Here is a 23,798-nt window from a genome sequence, read left to right as displayed (position 1 = left end):
GGGGCGGGATCCTGGAGTAATCTCCCATCCATGACAGAAACCCCGAAATTCCTTTCTCTCTTTGACTTTTTAAAAAGTTGGTGCCGCATTCGTTTTAATGAGCTTCCCCCTAATTTTCGCCTCGACCCTCGATACTTAATACGTTCAATTATCCCCGTGGCTTCCATGCGCGTGTCGGCTGCCAACCACGCGCTTGAGAACAGTGCACGGGAACAGGTGTCTCCCGAGTGTCGCGGTTAGAACAGCATCCGCATCGAACGTACAGCCCGTGAGTGCCATGCCCTTGCCCCCCCTCCCCCTCCCCCGCATAAATGTGCCACCGTCTTCAGAACCAGAGGCCCTGGCGCCTCTCCCTTCTGCTTACGTCTCCGAGGCCTCAGCTGGTGGCGTCCCTTCCCCGGGGACGGAGACGCACACGCTGTCTTTCATCCTGTGCCTTGGGCCGCACGGCACTTCCAGTTGGCCGAAGCCCCTGAAATCAGAGCCACCCTGTGCGTACGTGGGACTTAAGCCACAACTGAAAAAGGCGTCTGAGACGTGAGCCGCTGTCGAGCAGGGAGGATGGACAGCGTGTAGGAGAGGAGCCTGGGAGGGGGTCCAGGCTGCCCTGGGGAAGCGCTGTCTTCCCTGGGGGGGGGGGGGGGGACAGTCCCCTCAGCCTCCTTGGCTCACGAGGACACGGGCGGTGACCCCAGAAACCCGATAACGCTACCGGCAAAAACTTTCAAAGCCGTCGGACTTCGCTGGGACCCAACACTGTCACCGACCCCGGTGCCTTAGAGTCAGGACTGGCTTTTCTGTGTCGCTTCCTTCTTCTGTGGCCAGCGGGACCCGCCAAGGCCCTGGTTTCGTCTAACTTCACCTAACCACGGCCCTTACTTGGGTCTCTCGTGCTGGGCACCACGGTGCCGGTGGCGTTTCACAGAACACTGCCACTTTCCAAAGCCGCCCCCGTGTGACACCGGCAGTAATGAAGTCAACTTTCGTTCCAGACCAAAGAAACTTGCATCCCATATTCTGATATGCTAATGTAGGTCTTGTAGGTGAAACGCCTATTTCTGCGTTACGAAGTCAAGAGAAATTAAACAATTCTGACCGATGATACAAAAGAAACTCTCTCACCGTGAGCTCTGCTTTGCCATCACCTGCACCTGTGAGGAAGTGCGCGTCTAACTTCCCAGGTGTTTTGAAGCCTGTCAAAGCGGGTCTCTGAACTCTATTCTAAGGAACCAGAAAACATGGTCTCCCACACTCACCTTTGGGTTTTATTACAAATCAGTGCAGCGTAAGTTAACAAACCCCATAAAAGAAACGTTATACGCCCCTTCAACGGACGCAACCTTGTCAGGATTGCTTAAAATACTTCAGTGTTTTGGCACAGACGTTCAATGTTAAGTTTCATGGCTGAACGTTAATGATCAGATCACTGAGGCCAAAGGGTGTGAGTACGGACAGGCTTGTGAAGCTCTTGTTCATTTTCCCATGTTACTGTCTCAACTCCTGGCCCCAGCCACCGCCGTTCAAATGGAAAGCCAGAGACCCACCTGTCACTTGGTCATCTCCCCTGCTCCTGCCCCAAAGCAGGAGTCACCTGCCTCCCAAGACCAGATCAGACAGCATCATAATCACCTTTGTTTCTGAAGTCTAGGCTTGCACTCCCCCCTGCCTCCCCCTAGGAGTTTTCGTTGTGTGCGTGGCCCGTGGCACGTCCCTTTCAGATTCTCCACGAGGCCCTGGGGTCTAGAATCAATGTTGAAGAAGGCAGGACGGGCACCTTCTGCAGGGTGCAGGGACACCCATCGACCCCATTCCCCTGTGCTCCTGTGGACATCACTCACGGCACACAGCATGCCCACCCGAAAGAAAGGCGCCCTGGGGAGGAATCCATCCTGATTTCCAGAAACTAACACCTGTAGGCTTTAAGTTAGCTTCACTCCAAGACACTGGAATGTGACGACGCTGAGCTCAGGGTCAGGGATTAAATACATCAGGAGCCTGATAACGGATTTGGTTGTGGAAGGACAGACACGGAGGAACCTTGGAAATCCACTGGCAATTGATTGACAGAGGTCCACAGATGTGGCCCGCTGCCCCCAGTGGCTCACAGAAACCTGAGACGGGGTTCTGCATCTTGGACCAGGCTCTCCTTCTACCATGCCGTCTGCTTCTCTGATTCGTCAGAGACCACGGTCTAAGCTTTCAGAAACTATTCAACAACAATCGCTATGCTCGTTCCCTGACTTTCACTTTTAATTTTCCCGAACACAGCTTTTGAGGTGAAATTACTGAATCAATCTTACACTTTGAATGATGTGCTGCCCCAGGGCCCACACTGTCGGCAGAACTTAACTTTAAAGAATTTGTTAAAATCACATTCGTTATTCACCTTCTTATCAGGCCCTAAACCGCATCCCTCGCTGTTTTTCTCTATTACTACTCAACAGCCAGCCCCAAAGTTGCTTTGCTTTATTGCAAGCATGGAATGGTTAGGGGCATCGGGGGGGGGGGGGGGCTCAGTTGGTTAAGCGTCCAACTTCAGTTCAGGTCATGATCTCATGGTTCGTGAGTTCGAGCCCCGCGTCAGGCTCTGTGCTGACAGTTTAGAGCCTGGAGCCTGCTTCGGATTCTGTGTCTCCCTCTCCCTCTGCCCCTCCCCTGCTCGTGCACTGTCTCTGTCTCTGTCTCTCTCAAAAATAAATAAACATTAAAAAATTTAAAAAAAAAAACAAGCATGGAACAGTTAGAACCCAGCAATCCTTGAAAAGCCACGTCACTGATCTCTCACCCGGACACAATGGCATTAACCATTATTTATCATTCTAAAAAGCGATACCAGGAACTTTAGAGAACTTTCCTCATAGAACAGAAATAAACTTTCTTTCTTGGCTGTGGTTCAGGAAAGGGAAAGATGAGGAAGAGTGTTAGAAAGGTTTTATTTGGTTCTGAAAGGTAGGCAGTGTCTGCCCTCTCCACAGCTTTGAGGGGCTCAGCCCTGGGTCTCTGAACCGTTGAGAGCCAGGCCCCCGTAAGCCCCTCGCTGAGCCAGGCCCTGCGCCCGTGTGCAGCTGCTTCTGGAGCGTGGCTAGGTCGAAGACGCACATGTGCCAAAAAGTGTGCCAGGACAGCTGAACAAATAGCCTTTTCTGCCCAGCGGACGTCAGCACATAACAATTATGGCCCCGAAGAGCCAGAAGTTCTGTTCCCTGGTTCCTTTCCTGTTTCAGGTCACATCCCCTAAATTAGGATTCTGAGGATGACAGCACCCTTGTGCAGACAGGGGACAAGGGTGTGGTCTGTCACCCCTCGGCCTCGGGGTGGGGATGGGGGCAGTTTCTGCAGGGCCGTGGCCACCTGAGGACTCGTCAGACCTCATGGGGTGAGGAGGAGGCCCGTACGGTGCCATCAGTAGGACAACAAGTACCCAGGAATAAAACCACTGACATCTGTGTAAGACCGTCACTGAAAACAAGACGCTGCGGAGAGAAACTGAATAATGCCTAAGAAAGTGCAACAACACAGCCGTTCAAATTATACCAAATACATCACGTTCAACATATTGGAATTGTTGAAATGTCCATTTTCCCTAAATTAAAACATAAAATTAAAGTAAAAGAGAAAGAACAAGGGGCAGCCTGTTTGGGGACAAGAGCTGACGTTAATCTACGAAGGTCAATTTCAGGGTTGGCTTGACCAAAATTGTAACAGGGGTCAAATTTGCCACTCAACCCTTTTCTCACTGACTCACTAATTTAGCCACAAAAATTACCACAGTGAGATACCACCTCACACCTGTCAGAATGGCTAAAATGAACAACTCAGACAACAAGAGATGTTGGCGAGGGTATGGAGAAAGGGGAACCCTCTTGGACTGCTGGTGGGAATGCAAACTGGTGCAGCGCTCTGGAAAACAGTATGGAGGTCCCTCAAAAAATTAAAAATAGAACTACCCTGTGACCCAGCAATTGCACTACTAGGTATTTATCCAAAGGATGTGAAAGTGCTGATTCGAAGGGGCACGTGCACCCCAACGTTTACAGCAACACTATCAACAATAGCCAAAGTATGGAAAGAGCCCAAATGTCCATCGATGGATGAATGGATAAAGATGTGTGTGTGTGTGTGCGTGTGTGTGGGTGTACACACACATGCACATACATACATACATATACATAAAATGGAACACTACTTGGTGATCAAAGAGAATGAAATCTTGCCATTTGCAACAACGTGGATGGAACTAGAGTATATCACGCTAAGCAAATAAGTCAGGCAGAGAAAGACAAATGTCATATGATTTCACTCACATGTGGAATTTAAGAAACAAAACAGATGAACAGAAGCGAAGGGAAGGAAAAAGAAGATAATAACAGAGAGGGAGGCAAACCATAAGAGGCTCTTAGATACAGAGAACAAATTGAGGTGGGGGGGATGGGCTAAATGGGGGATGGGTATTAAGGAGGGCACTTGTGATGAGCACTGGGTGTTGAATGTATGTGATGAATCACTGGATTCTACTCCTGAAACCAAAACTACACTGTAGGTTAACTAACATGAATTTAAACAAATAAATTAAAAAAAAAATTACACACCATGTAATTTCATCACATATATTTACTGAACACGTTCTCAGCCCTCAAGAAACCTGTAGTCTGACAAAGGAGGCAATGATGAGCACAGTTAGCATACAATGAGGGTGTTGAGGCAGAGGAAGGAATCCAGATACCCCCCAGGGTAGTGGCAGGTGTGTGTGTGGGTGGGGAGTGGAGGGCAGGTGGAAATTATGGAAGGTACTTCTGGAATAGGTAACTCCAAGCTGCATAAAAAATGGAACAGCCTTATGGAAAAAGAAGAAAGGTATTTTGAGAAAAGGAAACAGCACGTTCTAGACCCTGGAGAGGGCAGCTGGGCGGCTGGAGCACTGGGTGCTAGAGAGGCCAGGGGCCTGTAGGGCTCTAGATGCCCACAGGCAGGGACAGGGTGGCCTTGTGCAAAGACCAAGGGGAGGACTGTCTTGAAGGAACAAGCTTCCCTACCATTTAATCAGGGATGTGCAACCTACAGAAAATATGCTCAAATGGTGTGTTAGTCAGGGTAGGCTCACATTAAGAGATGCAACAAATAGCCCCTCCAATATCAGTGGTTTAATACAAGAAAGTTTATTTCTCATTAATTTCACACTCCCATGTAGACTTCCTCCCCACAGGCTTTCAAGGATGGATCTCCTTCCATCTAAGGACTCCACCATATTTTAGGGCATCAGCATTCTCTGCTGGAAGGTGAGGGAAGCAAGGAAGAGACGGGGATTACCCAGAGAAAGGTTATTTGGGCTCCAGGCCTGGCAGAGTCACATATCACTTCTCCCATCTTCACTGACCAGAACTCTGTCCCATGACCTACTAGCTGCAAAGGAAGCTGGGAAATATAATCTCGTGTGTGTCCAGGAGGAAAGTACAGGGTATTGTCTGCCCTAAGGGCAAATTAATGTCTGAGAGATTTTTTTCTTTATATTTAAAGCCAAGTTTATTAGTGATGTATTATGCTAAACCAGGATTCAGCAAACTATAGCTGCAGGGTCAAATCTGGCACACCACTAATTCTCTCTCTCCCTCCTCCTCCTACTGGTAGGTAATAACACCTACCCATGATCATGGTAGGTGTTATTATGCCCATTCTAGAGCTGAGGACACCAAGGCTGAGGCAGATTCTGTGACTTGCCCTCAAAGTTGAAATACAGAGGAGCTGGCATTTCGGCCCAGATCTATCAAATCCCAAAGGTACATCAGAAAGTGTAAATATCAATGCCATATCTGTTGGATATCCCATTCGGTTGTGCCCCTGCCTCTCCCCAGAGCTCTACTCAGGTTTGCCAAAATTCGCAGGGAGTGTGGTCCAGCTGTGGGCACCCCAGCCCAGTCAGTTATGGGATTTTGCTGTCAGTTGCCCATCTCTGGAGAGCCCCAAGCTTCTGCAGAACAACAGCAGCTTTTCACCAGATAAAATCTGGGACTCATGCCTCCAGGGAAAGGGATGATGCTTTTGTCCCAAGGTCTCAGAGTGTCTGCAGGAATGGCACTTGCTTCAACCATACATAAGGCTGTTCCTCTCATGATATTCTCGGCATGCTCCTCATAAAGAAACACTCAGCATGTCTCCATGGACCACCTCCATGGGAAAAATGAAGATTCCCAAACCCCACCTCAGTCCTTTGATTCCAAATCTCTGAATAGAAAGGCAGTGTTCTGGAAGGTAGGTCTGAAACAATATCTAGGCCATACGTGTAGGTATGGAAATGGAAAATACGAGATAATGTTAAGATTCAGGAAGGGCAGCAAAAGAAGGTCCAACTTATGTCTAATTAGAATCCCAAAAGGAAAAAACAGAGCATGGAAAAGGTAACACTGAAGAGATAATGGCTGAGAGTTACCCAGGACTTATTAAAAAGAACCAAAATTCACAGTTGAAGGAAATATAACAATTGGTTCATTTAATGAATATTTACTGAGTGCCTATTATATGCCAGATGCCTTTCAGAGGCAACGTACACCAATCTGGGTAAACAAAAGAAGTACCCACTTAGATACAACCTGAGAGAAAAAGGATGGTTAGATGGGTCAGCAGATTTCTCCAAAGCAAAATGAAAGCCTTAAGACAGAAGTAACAACTTCAGAGCACTGAGGAAAAATAATTGGCAACACAGAACTATTTTCCTACCAAAACCATCTTTCAAGAAAAATGGTGAACAATGGCTGGCTTGGTCAGTGGAGCATGTGACTCTTGATCTCAGGGATGTGGGTTTGAGCCCCATGTGGGGTGCAGAGATTACTTAAAAATAAAATCTTCTCAGGGCACCCGGGTGGCTCAGTTGGTTGAGTGTCTGACTCTTGATTTCAGCTCAGGTCATGGATCCCAGGGTCATGGGATTGGGCTCTGTGCTGATAGCAGATTCTCTCTCTCCCTCTCTCCTCCCCTGCTTGTGTGCTCTCTCTCTCTCTCTCTCTGTCTCTCTCAAAAATAAAAATAAAAATAAATAAATAAATAAATGGATTCCTAACTTGTTGAGGAGAAGTCTGCAGTATTAAATTTAGGCTCTGTGAAGTAAACATAGTAAAATGTCAAGGGTAACCACTGAAAGAATTGAAATAAAAAATCTAAATTCCAAACAAACGAAGGCACAAAATAGAGTAAGAAAAACAAATTGAAAAATCATCTTTTAAAGGAAGGAAAAAAGCATAGAAAGAACAAGACGAAGAAAACAGTGTAGTATAACAAGCTCAAATATACCAATTAATACAATGAACATAAAGAGACTAAGCATAGCAGTTAAAAACTAAATAAAGTTATATGCATTTTATAAAAGATACACATAAATATCAGAACATGGGAAGCTTCAAAGTCAGAGATAACATAAAATACAGCAGGCAAATATTAACTGAGAGAAAACTGGAGTAGCTACATCAGTCTCAAACAAAAGAGACCTTAAAACAATATACAGCATGGATTTTAGCTAGGGTCCCTACACCTATAAAAGGTTCAATTCAGTATGTAGGTTAAAAGCAAATTCTAAATTTGTAGACACAGACATCTAATAAAACTGCAGCATGTATGTGACTTTTTAAGTCTGCTGGAAAAATAGGGAGGAACTGACAAACCCACAAACATAATGACAAATTTCAATACCTGTGAGTTAATTTTGACAGACCAAGCAAATGGAAAGTTTAACAGCCTAAGTGACAAGCTTCAAATATGGGGCATCTATAAACCCTGCACCCAACAGCTAAAGACTGTACATCGTTGTTTTTTTTTTTTTTTTATATTCATTTTTGAGAGAGAGAGACAGAGCACAAGGGAGGGGGGCAGGGGCCGAGAGAGAGGGAGACACAGAATCTGAAGCAGGCTCCAGGAGCCATGCTGTCAGCGCAGACATGGGACTTGAACCCACAAACTGCAAGATCATGACCTGAGCTGAAGTCTGACGCTCAACCTACTGAGCCACCCACGTGTCCCAAGACTGTACATTCTTGTGGAGCACGCAGGGAACATTTATGAAAATCGACCTCTTAAAGGCCAAAAAGCAAGTTTCGATAAAGTCTAAAGAGGCCGTGTCACACAGACCTTGTTCTCCGACCATTCCAAAGTTAAACAATTAAACAACAATTAAAAGTCAACAATTAAAAGATAAAAGCATCAGCACACAGTTGAAAGTTTAAAACAAGCCTCTAAATAAATCATGGGCCAAAGAGAAAACAATAAGGGAAATTACAAATACTGAGAATGAAATATTAAAATTAGCTTTTCAAAACTTGTCGGATACAGTCAAAAAAGTACATAGAAGGAAATCTATAACTTTAAAAATTTTTTTTTCAACATTTACTTATTTTTGGGACAGAGAGAGACAGAGCATGAACGGGGGAGGGGCAGAGAGAGAGGGAGACACAGAATCGGAAACAGGCTCCAGGCTCCAAGCCATCAGCCCAGAGCCTGACGCGGGGCTCGAACTCACGGACCGCGAGATCGTGACCTGGCTGAAGTCGGACGCTTAACCAACTGCGCCACCCAGGCGCCCCATAACTTTAAATATTTATAGTAGAAAAGAAGAAAGGCTGAAAATAACTGAGCTATGGATCGAACGTAAATCGGAAGAAGCATACCAAAAGTAAATCCAAGAAACAAGAACAAATAATAAAGAGGAGAAATTAATGAAATGAAAATGAACAGCCACATATTTGGGTCTTCAAAGTAGTAATAAAACAGATGTCCTCCTGGTGAGGTTGATATAGCCAAAAAAAAAAAAAAAAAAAAAAAAGGAGGTCCAAATCATATTAGAAATAAAAACAGTACAGAAGCAAGATCTTTCTCAAATACCCAGAGCAAATCAGAGACTGAGCACAGACTAAAACGTGGGCCTGGATAGATTCTCTCCAGTTTCCACAGCAGCGCAATTTCATGCTTGACAACAGAGAGGCCAGGATGCTGGCGGCACTGATGTCTGTGGGTTGACCTTATGTCGTGGGACAGACATTCAAGAGGCAAAGCAGAGACATGTGAAGCCCCACAGATCAAAGCAGCCATCACTCTGTCCGGCTACTTCCCTCGGGAAAAAAAAGATCTGGAAAGGAAAAATAAGCATGATTCGGACTATTTTTAAAAGGTGCTCTGAAGCCCAGTTCCTAGTGAGACCCTAGAGGGAACTTCTTTTTTTCTTTCTTCCTTCCTTCCTTCCTTCCTTCCTTCCTTCCTTCCTTCCTTTCTCCCATTTATGGTATACAAGCAAGCATTTAAAAGTCCTAACATCCATTTCAAAGACTCACTCCCTAGGCAATGAATTGAAATATTGGGGTGGGGGGAGGGGGCTCGGACTTCTCTGCATTATAACATGCTTAATTCTGGCCAGTGTCTGACAAGCAGACAAGGCCAAGGTTCAGACTTAGAAAGTCTGCGCTGAGAAAGCTACATGCAGGTGGAAAATCTACTGCCTCACCTTGAGCAAGAGAAGTAACTGAGGGAGCTGGATTTAAATGGCCCTGCACTTGGCCTTGGCTTCTGACTTCACTCCCCGGAGCCGTTCTGCTTCGAAAGATGGAAAGACAGTGGGTGAGGTGCCAATGTCCATTCTGCAATGTCCACATCAAGAGGAGACAGCCATTCTCATCCGCCGGTCTGGCTGTATGGCTGACCCCGTTCCTGCCACCGGGCAATGAAATACAATGGCAGGTTGGCCCGAGGAATGAAGTCAACACGAAGAGGCCCCCGGGATTTCCTGCAGCTTCTAAAGTGTGAGTGGTTGGCGGGGATGAGGAGAAAGGGGAAGCCTTTCCAAGAACCAAGTCCAAATTGCCTGGACTTTCCCGAAGACTTCAAACGCCGTATGGAGGACAGGAGGACGATTTACATTCACGACCCTTAGATCTGAACCCAACTGGGCTACTTAAAAGGTCTGGGACTCTGGCAGGTCCTTCCACCTCAGGTACCTCTTCAACAAAGCCGGGACAGCGATGTCTCCTCACAGGGGTGCAAAGATGAAATAGAATAGCCAGATAGAGACATCCGGGAGTCTGGTCTGCCCTTCTCCCTTCTAAACTCTTGCAGTTCACCCTCTTTGCACGATTAATACGTTAGACTCTGAGCCTACAAAAACACATTGGATACACCGTGTTAACCAAACACAGAAGGATGGTTCCTTGAATGCTGACAGAATATGAAAGCACAAAAGCTAAACAGATCCTATTCAAAACCCAAGGCAGCAAAATATCAGCCAGGCAGAACTCTGAAAGCCAATGAGTCACTCTGAATGGCGGACCTTCCTAAATGGAAGGGGGGGAGGTGGGGGTTCCTCTTAAGAATCAATACATTAAAAGCAAACAAGCCAGAAGAAGCAAACAGTCTGGGACTTAAAAAGAAAACAAAACAAAACTCTCCAACATGCTTCAAAGACTTGTCAGTGGCCTTAAGGAGTGCCTGCTGACTACCATTCAACTTTTCCTTGAAGATTTTTATCATTGTTCTAAGCGCACGGAGCAGCAATCCAGCGATACCGCTGATGGACGGCATCTGTAGGACATCATCCAACCTCCAATTTTACAGATGAGAAAGCTAAGCCCAGGGAGGTTAAGCGATCCACTCGAGCCACCCAGCTCGCTGCAGACAGTGCCACACCAGGTCTCCTGCCCTTCCACCTGCCACGTGCTACCTTTGGGGAGCCACTGACCTTCATAAAACTACCTGTCCCTCCTTGAAATAAGCCCAGATCGCTTGAAACAACTCCAGAACCCCAAAATGTTTCTAAAGCATTGGGGCACCAACTCACAGATTTTTACGTCTCCTCTCTCCGATGCCTAGGGATCACGTCTGCTCACAGAAACCCCGCTTGAGTGCATGTGCCTTTAGCTTTAGAGGCTCATCTGATTCTTCATTTGAGGCTTATATGTCTTCACAAATCAGGTGTCCTCTCTCCAAATGGTATCTTCCGATTTGCCTGGGAAGTAGGCACTGAGCAGCCAGGTGAAGGCTCTAAGCAAGTACTAGTGACAATGCCCCGTCCTACCGAAGTCCACCCCCTGCCCATTTCAACTATGAGATCCTTAACCACAAGGCCACCATAGTTTATACAGCAGTCATCAGCATCACCCACAGGTTAGGTAGAAATTAAATCACCCCAAACACACGCACACACACTGCCTGGCTGGGCTGCCAGGAGTTCTACAGCACATAGTACGGGACCACACACACTTGGCACTCTACAGAATATGTGTGAACTGGGGGCACCTGGGTGGCTCAGTCGGATAAGCGTGGGACTCTTGATTTCGGCTCAAGGCTCGGGAGTTCAAGCCCCACATATGGCTCCCAGTGCAGAGCCTGCTTGGGAGTCTCTCTCCCTCCCTCTTTCTCTGCCCCTCCCCCGCTCACTTGCTCACTCTCTTTCTCTCAAAATAGAGAAATAGATTTTTGGGGCCCCTGGGTGGCTCAGTTGGTTAAGCGTCCGACTTCAGCTCAGGTCAATCTCACGGTTCGTGAGTTCCAGCCCCGCATCAGGCTCTGGGCTGACAGCTCAGAACCTGGAGCCTGCTTCAGAGCCTGTGTCTCCCTCTCTCTCTGCCCCTCCCCTGCTCACACGCTGTCTCTTTGTCTCAAAAATAAATAAATGTTAAAAATTTTAAAAAAGAAATAAACTGTAAAAAAAGAATATGCATGAACTCAAAGATCAATCACCCCAACACCAGTGACACCAGACCAAAGAATACCATCAACAGTGACACACTGCTAGAGCTGAATCTAGTGTTTTCTCCATTATTCATGCAGGTGCTTTAAAATGTTTATGACAATAAAGACAAAAGTTTTTCTTTCCTAATTTGCCTGAGCACATTCAATCGTTTCTTTCAGACATTAAATTGACCTAGGATTGCAGACGAAGTTCAATGAAACTGCTAGTTCCTGCCACCCAGACCCCATAGAGGCAGCCCCCCGCAGATAAAGACGGCCAAACTGCCTTCCCAGCCCGGGGTAGGAACGGCCGTGCAGCCAGGGCTGAGGGGCCACACAACCCCCAATGCACTGCATGCCCAAACACACCTAGGGAAATGGGGGGACTGCCCCCACCTGGCCCAAGCAGCCACTCCCAGGAAGGTGGGAGGGGGTCTGCTTCGTAAGGCTTGAAGCCTCTTCTGCTGCCCTCCTGTAATTTATTAGCAGGGGGAAAAAAGAAAGAAAGAAAGAATTAAAACTCTTTTTTTTTAACGTTTATTCATTTTTGAGAGACAGAGCATGAGTGGGGTAAACGACAGAGAGGGAGGGAGACACAGTCCGAAGCAGGCTCCGGGCTCCAGGCTCCAAGCTGCAGCACAGACCCTGATGCCGGACTGGAACCCGCGGACTGGGAGATCACGACTCCAGCTGAAGTCAGACCCTTAACCAACCGAGCCCTTCCCCAGGCGCCCCCAAACTCTCAATTCAAAACCTCAGCTCTCCCAACTTCGCTCCGATGTTGCTCTTTGCCCCCAAAGCGTTTTTACCAAAATCGCGACCCGGGAGAGCCTTGACCTTCGTGCCCTCGCGCTTCACGTAATCGTTCGGGCAACCAGGCACCGTCTCGCCCTTCCCTGACCCCCCGAAGACCACAAAGCACTCGGGCCCTGCCCCCAGCGAGCCGCCCGCCCCGCGGGGCTGCGCTTCCCCGCCGCGAGCCGACCCAACGTCGCCCCCCGCGGCGCAAACCCCTCGGGGGGCGACGACGCGCCGCGCGCTGGCCGCTCGGATTGCCCAGGAGGGGCGTGCGGAGCGTCTCCCAACTCAGCATCCGTCCCGGCTTGCGTTCCCTCCCGAAACCCAAGCATTCCCCCCACCCCACCCCCCGTCCACTCCCCCCGCAGAGGGACACACACGAGAGGCATTTCCCCGGGCACTCGGGACGCAGCGCTTCCGAGCGCGGGATGAACCCGGTCGGTTCCCCCCCCCCCCCCCCCCCCCCCCGCCGAGGCAACCAACAGGTGCCGGCGCCCCCGCGGCCCTTCCCCGCGGCGTCCCGTCCCGCCGGGGGTTTCTCCCCCACCCCCACCCCGAGCGAGCCCCGACGCCCGTACCTCGCTGACGATGGTGGAGTGGGCCTGGACGTATCGCCAGCCGCCCCGGCAGGGCACGAGCGGCGCCGAGCGGTTGGGGAAGGCGGCGAGCGGGTCGGCGCAGCTGAGCGCGCCCGCCGCTGCCGCGCTGCCGTTGGCCGCCTCCAGGAGGTAGCGCCGGCAGCCGGCGTCGCCGCCGCGCTCGGGGGGCGCCGTGCGGTTCCACTCCTCCTCCGGGCTCCAGCCGCAGCGCTCGGCCAGCGCGGCGGCGCTCGGCCCGCGGCACCAGTAGCGCTCGGGCCGGCTGCCCAGGAAGACCACGCCGACGAAGAGGAAGGCGAAGGTGACGCCCGTCAGGCACAGCAGCAGGAACACGCGCCGCTGGAAGCGCCCGAACTCGCCGGCCCGCTGCAGCGCCTCGTCGAACGAGGGCATGGTGCGCGACCCCGCGGGCGCGTCCTGCCGCCCGCCGCCCGGCCTCCGAGTGAGCGCGCGCCCCGCCGCCGGCCGCCGCCTCACCCCGCCCCGCGCTCCCCGCCTCACGCCCCCGGGCGCCGCGCCCGCCGCCCCCGCCTCCCGCCCGCCCGGGCCGCGCTCCCCGGGGACGCGCCGGGGGCCCGGCCCGGGACCGCGAGTGGCGGCCGCGGCCGCCTCCGGCCTGGCGCCGTGCTCCGCTCGGTCCCCGCCGGCAGCCTGCTCTGCGGTCGGCCCCGGGGTCGCGCTCCAGAAGGAAGTTGCAGGGTCACCCTCCGGTCTCGGTCGCGGCCCCTCGGAGGCCCCCGAGGGCGGCGTCGGAGGTGGGGGGCGAGTGGCGGGGCGGGGACGGACGCCGCTCGCTCCGGGTCCCGCGCCTGTGCCCCGGGAGACGCCCTCGGGCCTTCCAAGCCCTCGGCGCTCAGGGGCCGCCCCGCGCGACCCGCCGCCGAGTCGGCTCCAGGCGGGATTCGAGTTCGGCGACATCTCGGAGATGGTCCAACTTTTTCAAAAAGGCAGCTGGGCGGTCTACGGAGTCCAAGCGCCTCGTTCGCGTTCCGCAAGTTCAAAGTGGGAGAGGACCTCGGGCTGCATTTGGGGCTCCTTAAGCCCGGGCCTTTGCGACCTACTCTTGGCCCGAAAGCGCCCGGAGAGGGTGTTGGTTGCTTTGAGCGTTGTTTTTACCTTCTTGACTCGCGCCCGGAGGTCCGCAGGACTGTGTCCGCACTGGCCCCTGGCGTCCTGGGCCCTGGGCTGCCGTGTCCCGTGCCTCCTGGGTCTTCCCGCGCGGGGTCGCAGCCTGGGGCGGTGCTGACCACGCCGCACCGGTCCACACTGCCCACGGCGCTCACCCAGCCCTGGCCTAGCCTATCTGGCCATGTGTTTTCTCAGAATTTCTCTAGCTCTTCTCCCCAGACCCCACCCCATCCTCAGAAAATCTTTGTATCCTCGTGTTGCTCTTCTGGAAGCTCCCAGAAGCGGGTAGAGCACAGACACGTTTTCTCCTTCCGGATCAAAGACTCGGGAAGCCAGGTTGCCTCTATGCAGCCCGCTTCATCCCCTCACCAGCTCTTGACCTTCGGCAACTCATTGACCTGCCCAGTATTCTCATCTGTCAAGCGAGGCTAACACCCTCCTGGGGTCTATAAAGTGCCAGAAAAGCACCTGATGCACAGAGCATACCCTTTCATGTGTTGGCTGCTATTACTGTTATTTGTGTCGAGTTAATGCTATGGAGGGTGCAGGGATGTCCTTAGGGTGACAGATACTGTGTAGGATAGAGCACCTGGTAGTGTGCAGGCCACACAGCAGGGGCTCGCCGATGGGCGGTTTTTATTGTCCTCACCTTCCTTGCCCTCGGCTACTAAATAAAGCAGATCTACCACCGAGTTAGCAATGATTTCTATGTCCACGTGTCTCCTGCTCCAGGCTGTAGCCCATATTAAAAAAACAAAAACAAACAAACAAAAAGCCCTTTTTTAACATTTATTTATTTTTGAGAGAGAGAGAGAGACAGACAGACAGACAGAGTGTGAGCAGGGGAGGGGAAGAGAGAGAGGGAGACACAGAATCCAAAGCAGGCTCCAGGCTCTGAGCTGTCAGCACAGCGCCCAACACGGGGCTGGAACTCAGGAACTGGGAGATCGTGACCTGAGCCAAAGTCGGATGCTTAACTGACCGAGCCACCCCGGCATCCCCCTAGCCCATATTTTTAACTGGCTCCCTGGACTCCAGACTCAATCTGTCACCCCCTACCCCCACCCCAGCTCTTCCTCCTGACCTCCCTTTTGGTGTAACCAAGGCCCAACCCCAGAATGAATCTCTGGATCATCTCAACACCTCTCCCTTTTGCAGGCCTTTCTTCAAAAGTCACCTCCGCTCACTCCGCCCCCACCGGTCAGCCTTCCCCTCACCACCCAACACACACGCAGACACACGCACGGGCGATCCATCCTGGCGGCTCCCTTCCCTGCTTTATCCACCTGCGATGCGTATCCGTTTTCCTTTGTTTACCATGTGTCTCATCTGTTCATTTATCTTACTTGTGATCCTCTGCTAGACTGCAAGTTCCATGAAAGCAGAAATTTCTGTTTTGTTCACTCTAGGTTGCCACCACCCACAACTGTGCCTGCTTCATAGTAGGTGCTGGTAACTGGGTGCTTCTTGACACAGCCCCCTATACACACACAGGTATTGTCTCCTTTCCTCTCCGCCGCCATCTTTGTTCTGCCCGCAGTGCCCCTGGGGTTCCTCACCTGCAGCCGGGTATACACGAAGTTCCCTCTTCCTGGTGGTTCACTCTCCTGCCCCTCCCTGCCCACTGCCCAGGAAGGCCTGGCCTAAAAGGTGGCACCAGGTTCATGAAGCCTTTCCCACCATAGCAACTGCCTTCCTTCCCAAGTAATGCCCTCTTGGTTTGTGCTCCTAACACATCCAAGAAACTTCTCATGGAATTTCACTACCTTTTTCTTTGTATATACTTGGTATTTTAATTTTAATGTTTTTAATGAAGTATACAGTTAAGTAGACCTAGTATATTGCTAAGATCACAGAACCCCTACTGGGTTCAGATCCCCTTCTATTTTTTGCAATGAGTGACCTTGGGCAAGTTATTTGGTTGTCTTCCATAAAACTGAGTAATAATGAACCTTGTCTTTTTTTTTTTTTTAATTTTTTTTCAACGTTTATTTATTTTTGGGACAGAGAGAGACAGAGCATGAATGGGGGAGGGGCAGAGAGAGAGGGAGACACAGAATCGGAAACAGGCTCCAGGCTCTGAGCCATCAGCCCAGAGCCCGACGCGGGGCTCGGACTCACGGACTGCGAGATCGTGACCTGGCTGAAGTCGGACGCTTAACCGACTGCGCCACCCAGGCGCCCCTGAACCTTCTCGTTTTTAATGCAAATCATTTAGAATAATAATTGAAACATGACAAGTGCTGTATGTGAGTCAGCTATTTAAAAAAGCAATGAGTGGGGTGCCTGGGTGTCACGGTCAATTAAGCATCTGACTCTTGATTTTGGCTCAGGTCATGATCTCACAGTTCATGGGATCAAGCCCCACATCAGGCTCCGTGCTGACAGTGCAGAGCCAGCTTGGGCTTCTCTCTCTCCCTCTCTCTCTGCCTCTAACCCCGCTCACATACTCTCTCTCTCTCAAAATAAATAAATAAACTCAAAAAAAAAGTTTTTTTAAAAAAAGAGCAATGAAAAAAAATACCACCCACCCCAAGAATTAGCAAATGTCATGTTGTTATGTTTGTTTTAGGTATATCATTATAAAGAACTAACATTCATACACAGAGTTGAAGTCTCCTTCATAAGCCTTCAGATCCTGTTCCCTGTCACCTCCCTCCCTCCCCAAGGCAGCCACCAGGCCATTTCTTCAGAAGGTGGGCCAAGGGAGAAGGCCCACCCAGACCCAAGAAGCGGGCTCAGGACCCTTGAGCAGAGAATCTTGGGTTCCTGGCTCCCAGAGCAGGGGGGAACTGGAGAGACAAAGTGGTGATAGGCCTCCGGTGGGTACTACCCCTCGGCCCTGGGGCTGGAGCAGACAGAGGAAGGCCAGACTCCCCCGAAGGCACAGACCTGTCGTGCCCAGGTGTAGCTATTGTGAAATTGTTAATTTTCATCTCGTCCAGTTTTCATCCTTTTAATACACAAGTATCACGTACAAACAATATCTAGTACGTGGGGTGCTTTGATATTTACATAAGTGGTACCACACTCCACATATTTTTCTGTCACTTCTCTTTTTCACTGCACATTATATTTTTGAGACCCATTAGCCTTGATAAACATGGATCTAGCTCATTTACTCCAGCTGCTACGGATCATTCTTTTGAATGACCATACTATGATTTATCCATTCCCTTACTGAGAGACATTTAGCTCATTCTTAATTTTCCACAATTACAAGTAACGTTGCAGTGAATGTGCTATGCATGCTTCCTTGTGCACTTTGTACAAGAATTGATGGAAAGTAAGTACCTAGAAGTAGATTAGCAGGACTGCAGAGTGTACGGATTTGGAGTTTGCCAGACATTGCCAGGTAGCTCTTAGGGGGGTGGTCCCACCTTGCATCCTGCAAATGATGTATGAAGTTATCCATGTCCATGCTATGGCTCAGCTTTGTTAAACTCAAGCCCGCTAACGGATACTCTGGGTATAAAATGCAGTCTTACTGTTCTGATTTGTATGTGGTCAAACAGAACACATTCTTCATGCTTATTCATTACTCGGGTTTTATCTTCCAGGAGAGGCCTCTTTTCATATCCTCTACCTGCGTTCTCTTTGTTACTTGTGTTTTCTTATTGAATTTTTAGGAAGTTATTTGTATATTTGTGTATTCTACTCCTTTATCAGTGGTATGGGTTCTGTCCTCTCAGTCTGTTAACTTTGTTTATAGTGTCTTGCTGACTATAAAAAGTTTAAGTTCAGCTGTAGTAAAGTTTATCAATTTTCTTGAGAGCTTCTGCTTTTTGTCTTTTGCAAAAAAAGAAAAAAGAAAAGAAAAGAAATCCTTCACGAATGTGTTTCTGGGTTCTTCATTCTGTTTTACTGCACTAGCTCCATACCAATATTTCCTTGTTAATTACAATAGCTCTGTACAAAGTCTTAATATCTGGGAGATATTAAATCCCACCTCCACTCCCTAACCTTATTCCTCTTCAGAATTATCTTGGTGATTTGGGGGCTTTTTTCTTCCATATAAAATTTATATTTATTAAGGTCCATAAAAATTCAGTTGGGACTGTGATGTAAAATCCTGTACACATTTTATTTCTCCCATTACTTTGTAGGTCTTCGAGAGAAAAACCATATCAATTCATGTTTCTATCCCAACACACTGATGTCTATTTTATATCTGCACATGTGGCTGTTTAAATTTAATTTAATTAAAATTTAGTAAAATAAAGAATCCTGTTCCTCATGAGCCACGTTTCAAGTTGCACACTAGTCAATGTGGCTAATGGCTAAGATATTGACTAAGCAGATACAGAACATTTCCATTCTCCACATGAAGTTCTCTTGGGCAGTGCTGATGCAGATACCATGATCATTAACTGAATAGAAATAACAAGAATCAATTGGCCCACAACCTTCGGCCTTTGTAAAACATACTGACTTTATTCTTTCTGAAAAGGTAATTTTTCAGATTTATTCATCTAAAATTTTATAGCTGGTATTTTTTATTGCATTTAGGAATTGACATACCAAGTATTAGGGTATATTCACCACATACTGAGTTACCAAAAGATGTCTTAATGACATTTATGCTGTTTGTAAGGCACCAAGAGACATTAGTTTGCTTGGGAATAAATAATAAATCTTGAAACAAAATGTCTCAAAAAGGTCCACTGGAAAAAAAAAATTGGGCAAGTGGACTGGTGCATGTATTCAAGCCTAAGGAAAAAATTAGGAATTATATTTCCTTTTTTGTTTTTTAATTAATGGGTAAGAATATTTCAAGCATTCTCATTCTTACCATATCTGACACAGAGTAACTATTTTTTAGTTTAGCATATGAATGTAGTAAATGCTACAGGGCACTTCCATTATTACATGGTCTAACACTGGACGCTAACATTGATTTAGATTGGCCAGTATTCATCATTATCTTTTTCTGACCCATTCTCTTGCTGGTTGATTACGATTTGGACTTTCCTATAAGAAACTTTCTGGTTTGAGGGGGAAACATTATAGATACCATTATCCTTTTGAAATCAATGCTCACTCTATACTTGAAATATCAAGGAACTAAGACTTAAAGTAATCTTTGGAGAAGGTGTAGCCAAGCAGAAAACATGATGAAATATTCCAGTGTTGATTTTTGACAAGGTAGGAAAACTTAGTGACGCTTTTAAGAGCCTTGTGGAATTCTATTTACTCTGCTAATGTTTACGGTAGCAAGCCCTTCACCACTTCCCTTTCAATATTTGTGGGGTTTGTGCTCTTCTAACAAGTGCAAGGTGAAGTGTGTTGCAACTCTTGCCTTTTCATGGCAAATGGTTTAGACCAGTGGATTCCTTCTTATGTCCCACCCTGTGATTTGGCAGAAGCTCTCTGGAGGATAACTTTATCGAGGGTAACTTTGAGGTTGAGTCCAAAGCAGGCCACGATTGATTAGTAAAGTCAGATAGAGGAGAAGGGGGGGGGCAGGATGAGTGTAAGAGAGTTTTCATGCTTCTATTGGTCCACGCAGCCCAATCAGTGCCAAATTGCTATGATTTGTCCTCTGGGTCTCCAACACTCAGAGCATCTATGACTTTGGGGATTTATAAAGGTCTTGGTGAAAGGCCACTGTGCTATTAATTGCTAAAATATTGCCCAGAGGTTTCTGCTATCGGATCCCAATTGTAGATGAAATTGTCTTTTAGTGAGGTGCCTTCAATAGTTTGGGAGTAGTTACCCTGGGCAGAGCATTCAACAGAGATGCACTCTTTCTGAATCTCAGTGCCAGCGTGCCAAAGTCCCATTAATGCAATCTTCGAAAGGGAGCAGGCAGTCTTGGGAAAGAGGCAGGCATCAATTAAAACTTGAGTCACCTCTCAACTAATTGCATATAAAGACTGAAGAATAACACATTCACTGAAAATTATGTTATAGGGGCACCTGGGTGGCTCAGCCTGTTAAGTGTCGACTCTCGATTTTGGCTCAGGTCACGATCTCGCAGTCGTGAGATCGAGTCTTGTGACGGGCTCACAGTGAGCATGGAGTCTGCTTGGCGTTCTCAGTCTCTCTCTGCCCCTCCCCGGCTTGCATGCTCTCTCATGCTCCCTCTCTCTCTAAAAAAGAAAAGAAAATTATGTTACAGACACATAGTCACTGAAATCGAATGATGCTCACTACCTGTTAGACTGCGTTCGATATCAATGATTCCCAACCAATCTGTGGTAAAAGAGACGTGTTTGTTTGCCTGTTTTCTATCAATTGCAGACCAATTCCTGGTTTCACTGGGCATGAAAAAAGCCTGAGGTTCACAATACATACAACAGCAAGGTGAATTCAACAGCATCAGAACCGGTCTACATCCTATTCAAGGAGACCCGTCTACAAGGCACACACTTCATGGTGATGTCAGGTTGTAGAAACGTTTCTAAAGGCTTACTCCCAATTTCTGCACTTACCTGATTGCAAACAGGGGGAAGCAATTCACAGATCAGTTGTAACAGTGCATCCTATGCGAAATCTAATTTTTTGTATAATAACATATATATATTTCCATGCAAATTCTTTATTGTAACCAGGACACAAGCAGAGGTATGAACATTATAGATACCATTATCCTTTTGAAATCAATGCTCACTCTGTACTTGAGATATCAAGGAACTTAGACTTAAAGCCATCTTTGGAGAAGGTGTAGCCAAGTGGAAAACATGATGAAATATTCCAGAGTTGATTTTTGACTATGTATGAACACAGGCTTTCAAATGCAGGCGGTACCAGGTTGACAGATGGAATATTCAATTTTGCGAGATTTTTTAAAGCTGTGTCTTAACATAAGAATGGGAAAGAATCTGAAAAACCCCAAAGGAAACCTTTTAAAAATGTGGCCTGGAAAAAAAATAGAATGAAATGAAAAATTAAAAAAATTAAAATGTGAGCTGAAGTAATCGAATCAGGAGTATAAGAACGTCCATTATGAGGGGCGCCTGGCTGGCTCAGTCGGTTGAGCCTCCGGCTTTGGCTCAGGTCATGATCTCACAGTTTGTGGGTTCGAGCCCCACATCGGGCTCTCTGCTGACGGCTCAGAGCCTGGAGCCTGCTTCGAGTTCTGTGTCTCCCTCTCTCTCTGCTCCTCCCCCACTCATGCTCTGTCTCTCTCTTTCAAAAATAAATAAAAACATTAAAAAAAATAAAAAAAAACCCAAAAGAATGCCCATTATGCAATTTTGATGTAAATAGCAGTGACACATGGCTGCGGGGACAGCCAAAACAAATATTTCTGTCTTATTTTTTTCTATAGTTTATCGAATCAATCGTGGTCTGGATGATTTTACCATTTATCTCGAGTGCAGCCATTGGAAGGCTTATGTTTGAGGCACCACTGTAAATATTAGGAGAAAAGGCCAGGCAGCGGAGAAGATGTTTACGACAGGAAACGAGAATGAGCAGCAAGATGGGGAGAGAATAATAAATCTTTGCTTCATTTTCATAGTAAGACATCTTAGACTCTGGAACCCAGAGTCTAGATCCTAACCCCAAACGTACAGTGAGATAAAAAGTACGTGGGACGTGTTTACTTGTCCTAAAAACAGATTAGAGCTCTCCGTGTTGCTCATTTCTGCCTCTCTGCCAGTTCAGGGATGCTGAGACCATGAGTCTCTCTTGTGCATCATGGGGGGAAGCTGCGTTACCTTCCTCAGCTCAGCTCGATGCTTCGGGAAGTGGCCGGGGCGACAAATCCGTCTGAGCCCCATAACAGGTTCTCCTCCTGAAGTGTCCTCAGAGAACAGAGGCTTCCACTGAAGGTAACTGAGCTAAAAGACAAGCCGACTGCTCCTTTCAGTCATATGCCCTAAATGAAAACCTCCTCCCAGCCTGTCTCGCACATTCCCTTCACCCCTGACACTCGGGCTGTCCGGTAACCTTCATGGACCCTGCTTGGGACGCCTGTGTGCTTTACTCACTCCCTCCCTTCTGGTCCTCAGAATCACACTCCCCGGGAATATGGTCTTTTTGCACAGTAGAAGAAACACAGGCTCAGAAAGGCTAACATCATCCGTCCGAATGTCACAGGAGTTTCAGTGGCTTCTGGGGAGTGCAGACCATTTGTGCCTTCCCAGCCACCTGCGGGTGGGTCTCCGCAGGGCCACCGATGCTGCCTTTGCATTCTCTTTTGTACTTTTCCCATGGCCTTCATGAAAGTACAAGACATTTTTTGCTTTTGCTTTAGACCTGGGATCATTTTTTGGTTTGTTTGTTTTAAGTAAAAGCATCTTACGCTTTCTATAATGATCTCTGTACGATACTTCTGACAAAAGCTATTGTAGGACTTCTTTTTTAACGAAAAGACATTTTAGAAGTCATGTAGTCTGATTTCCTTATTTCACAATCAAGTAATTAAGGGCCAAAGAGATCAAGTAACTCAGCTAAAAGGACTTCACTTAGTTCGTGGCACAGTGGGAGCAGGAGGCCGGCCCACACTATTATCAAGTGTCGACTCATTATCTTGTAAAGTTGTCATTTCATAAGTTGTTCCTTTGACTACAAATATAGCATATTTCAGAAACTTTAAAAATCTTTGCCTTTTGATGTCAGAATTAAAGTAATTTGCATGAATAGAAAGCCTACTCAATCTTCATTCAAATAAGATAGTTAAAAATTTTTATAGTAAAGAATGGGAGATTTTGTTGCCAAAGTGAAGATTTTTAGCATCTGTAACACTGGAGAAATAAAATGATCTAATAATCCTAAAGCATTATATTTGTGTGTGGGGCGGGGGGAAAAAGATAACTGCGCAAGTCTGAGTAAGCTCCCTAACTGGGTAAAAAGTATCGTGACTGTATCAGGCTCCTGGTTTTGACAATACACCAGGGTTATGTAAGATATGATCATGGGACAAAGTGGGAGAAGGGTGCACAGAAACTCTCTGTACTATTTTTACAACTTCTTGTGAGTCCTAAACTATTTCAAAATAAAAAGTTATTTTTAGAAAAGTATTGATATATCGCCATGACAACCAGTCCTGAACATTTTGTGGCCAAAATGACTGTGGCATTGAGTTCTTCCTTTCAAGGACAGGACGGTCCCTGAACTCCAAACCCAGCGCCACCTCCCTGGCTCCATCCTCTCTCTCCCAGGTGCCTGGTGAGTCTTGGAACCAGCCTCAGCTCTCAAGGGGTTAACTAGAGTTTTCCAGACTGTCCCGAGGGTGAAGCACTCCTTCCTACCATTGTGTCCTTGGGGAAATGCCCCAGTGTTCCAGGAACCAATTTACAAGCGTTCTCTTGGGGCCCCGCCCATCTGTAAATTGAGGATTGTTTTGTGTGTGTGCTGTCTTGAGCGTGACCTTGAGTTTAGCACAGAGTACAAGCGAAACTGAACACACGGAGCTATAGATTTCTTCTGCTTGGAAATAAGCTTTCATCTTTGGATGGACAAAGAAAGAAGTTTTACCATTAGGTGATCAGTGATCAGTTATGTTTTTCCAAAGCCAAAGTCTTATAAGAAGGCTACAACCAAAAAAAAAAAAAAAAAAAAAAAAAAAAAAGGTATGTGTGTTTCTTCTACTCTTTTACCGTTTCAGCCATTGGTGTTTGCGATCCT

General features: G+C 47.6%; 1 protein-coding gene across 1 annotated transcript in view; it reads right to left on the bottom strand.

The window, feature by feature from the left end:
• The window catches only part of SLC22A3 (solute carrier family 22 member 3), a 94,491-nt gene extending 80,944 nt beyond the window's left edge, over positions 1 to 13,547 (bottom strand). The window contains exon 1 of the mRNA XM_043592699.1: positions 13,074 to 13,547. Within this exon, the coding sequence (XP_043448634.1) occupies positions 13,074 to 13,487 (414 nt within the window). The 5' untranslated portion in view covers positions 13,488 to 13,547. The remainder of the gene's footprint in view (positions 1 to 13,073) is intronic.
• Between the last annotated feature and the right edge of the window lie 10,251 nt (positions 13,548 to 23,798).

Source organism: Prionailurus bengalensis, chromosome B2 (assembly GCF_016509475.1).
Source record: "Prionailurus bengalensis isolate Pbe53 chromosome B2, Fcat_Pben_1.1_paternal_pri, whole genome shotgun sequence".
Lineage (NCBI taxonomy): Eukaryota > Metazoa > Chordata > Mammalia > Carnivora > Felidae > Prionailurus > Prionailurus bengalensis.
The sequence above is the reverse complement of the archived record's forward strand: the minus strand, read 5'-3'. Positions and strand labels throughout refer to the sequence as shown.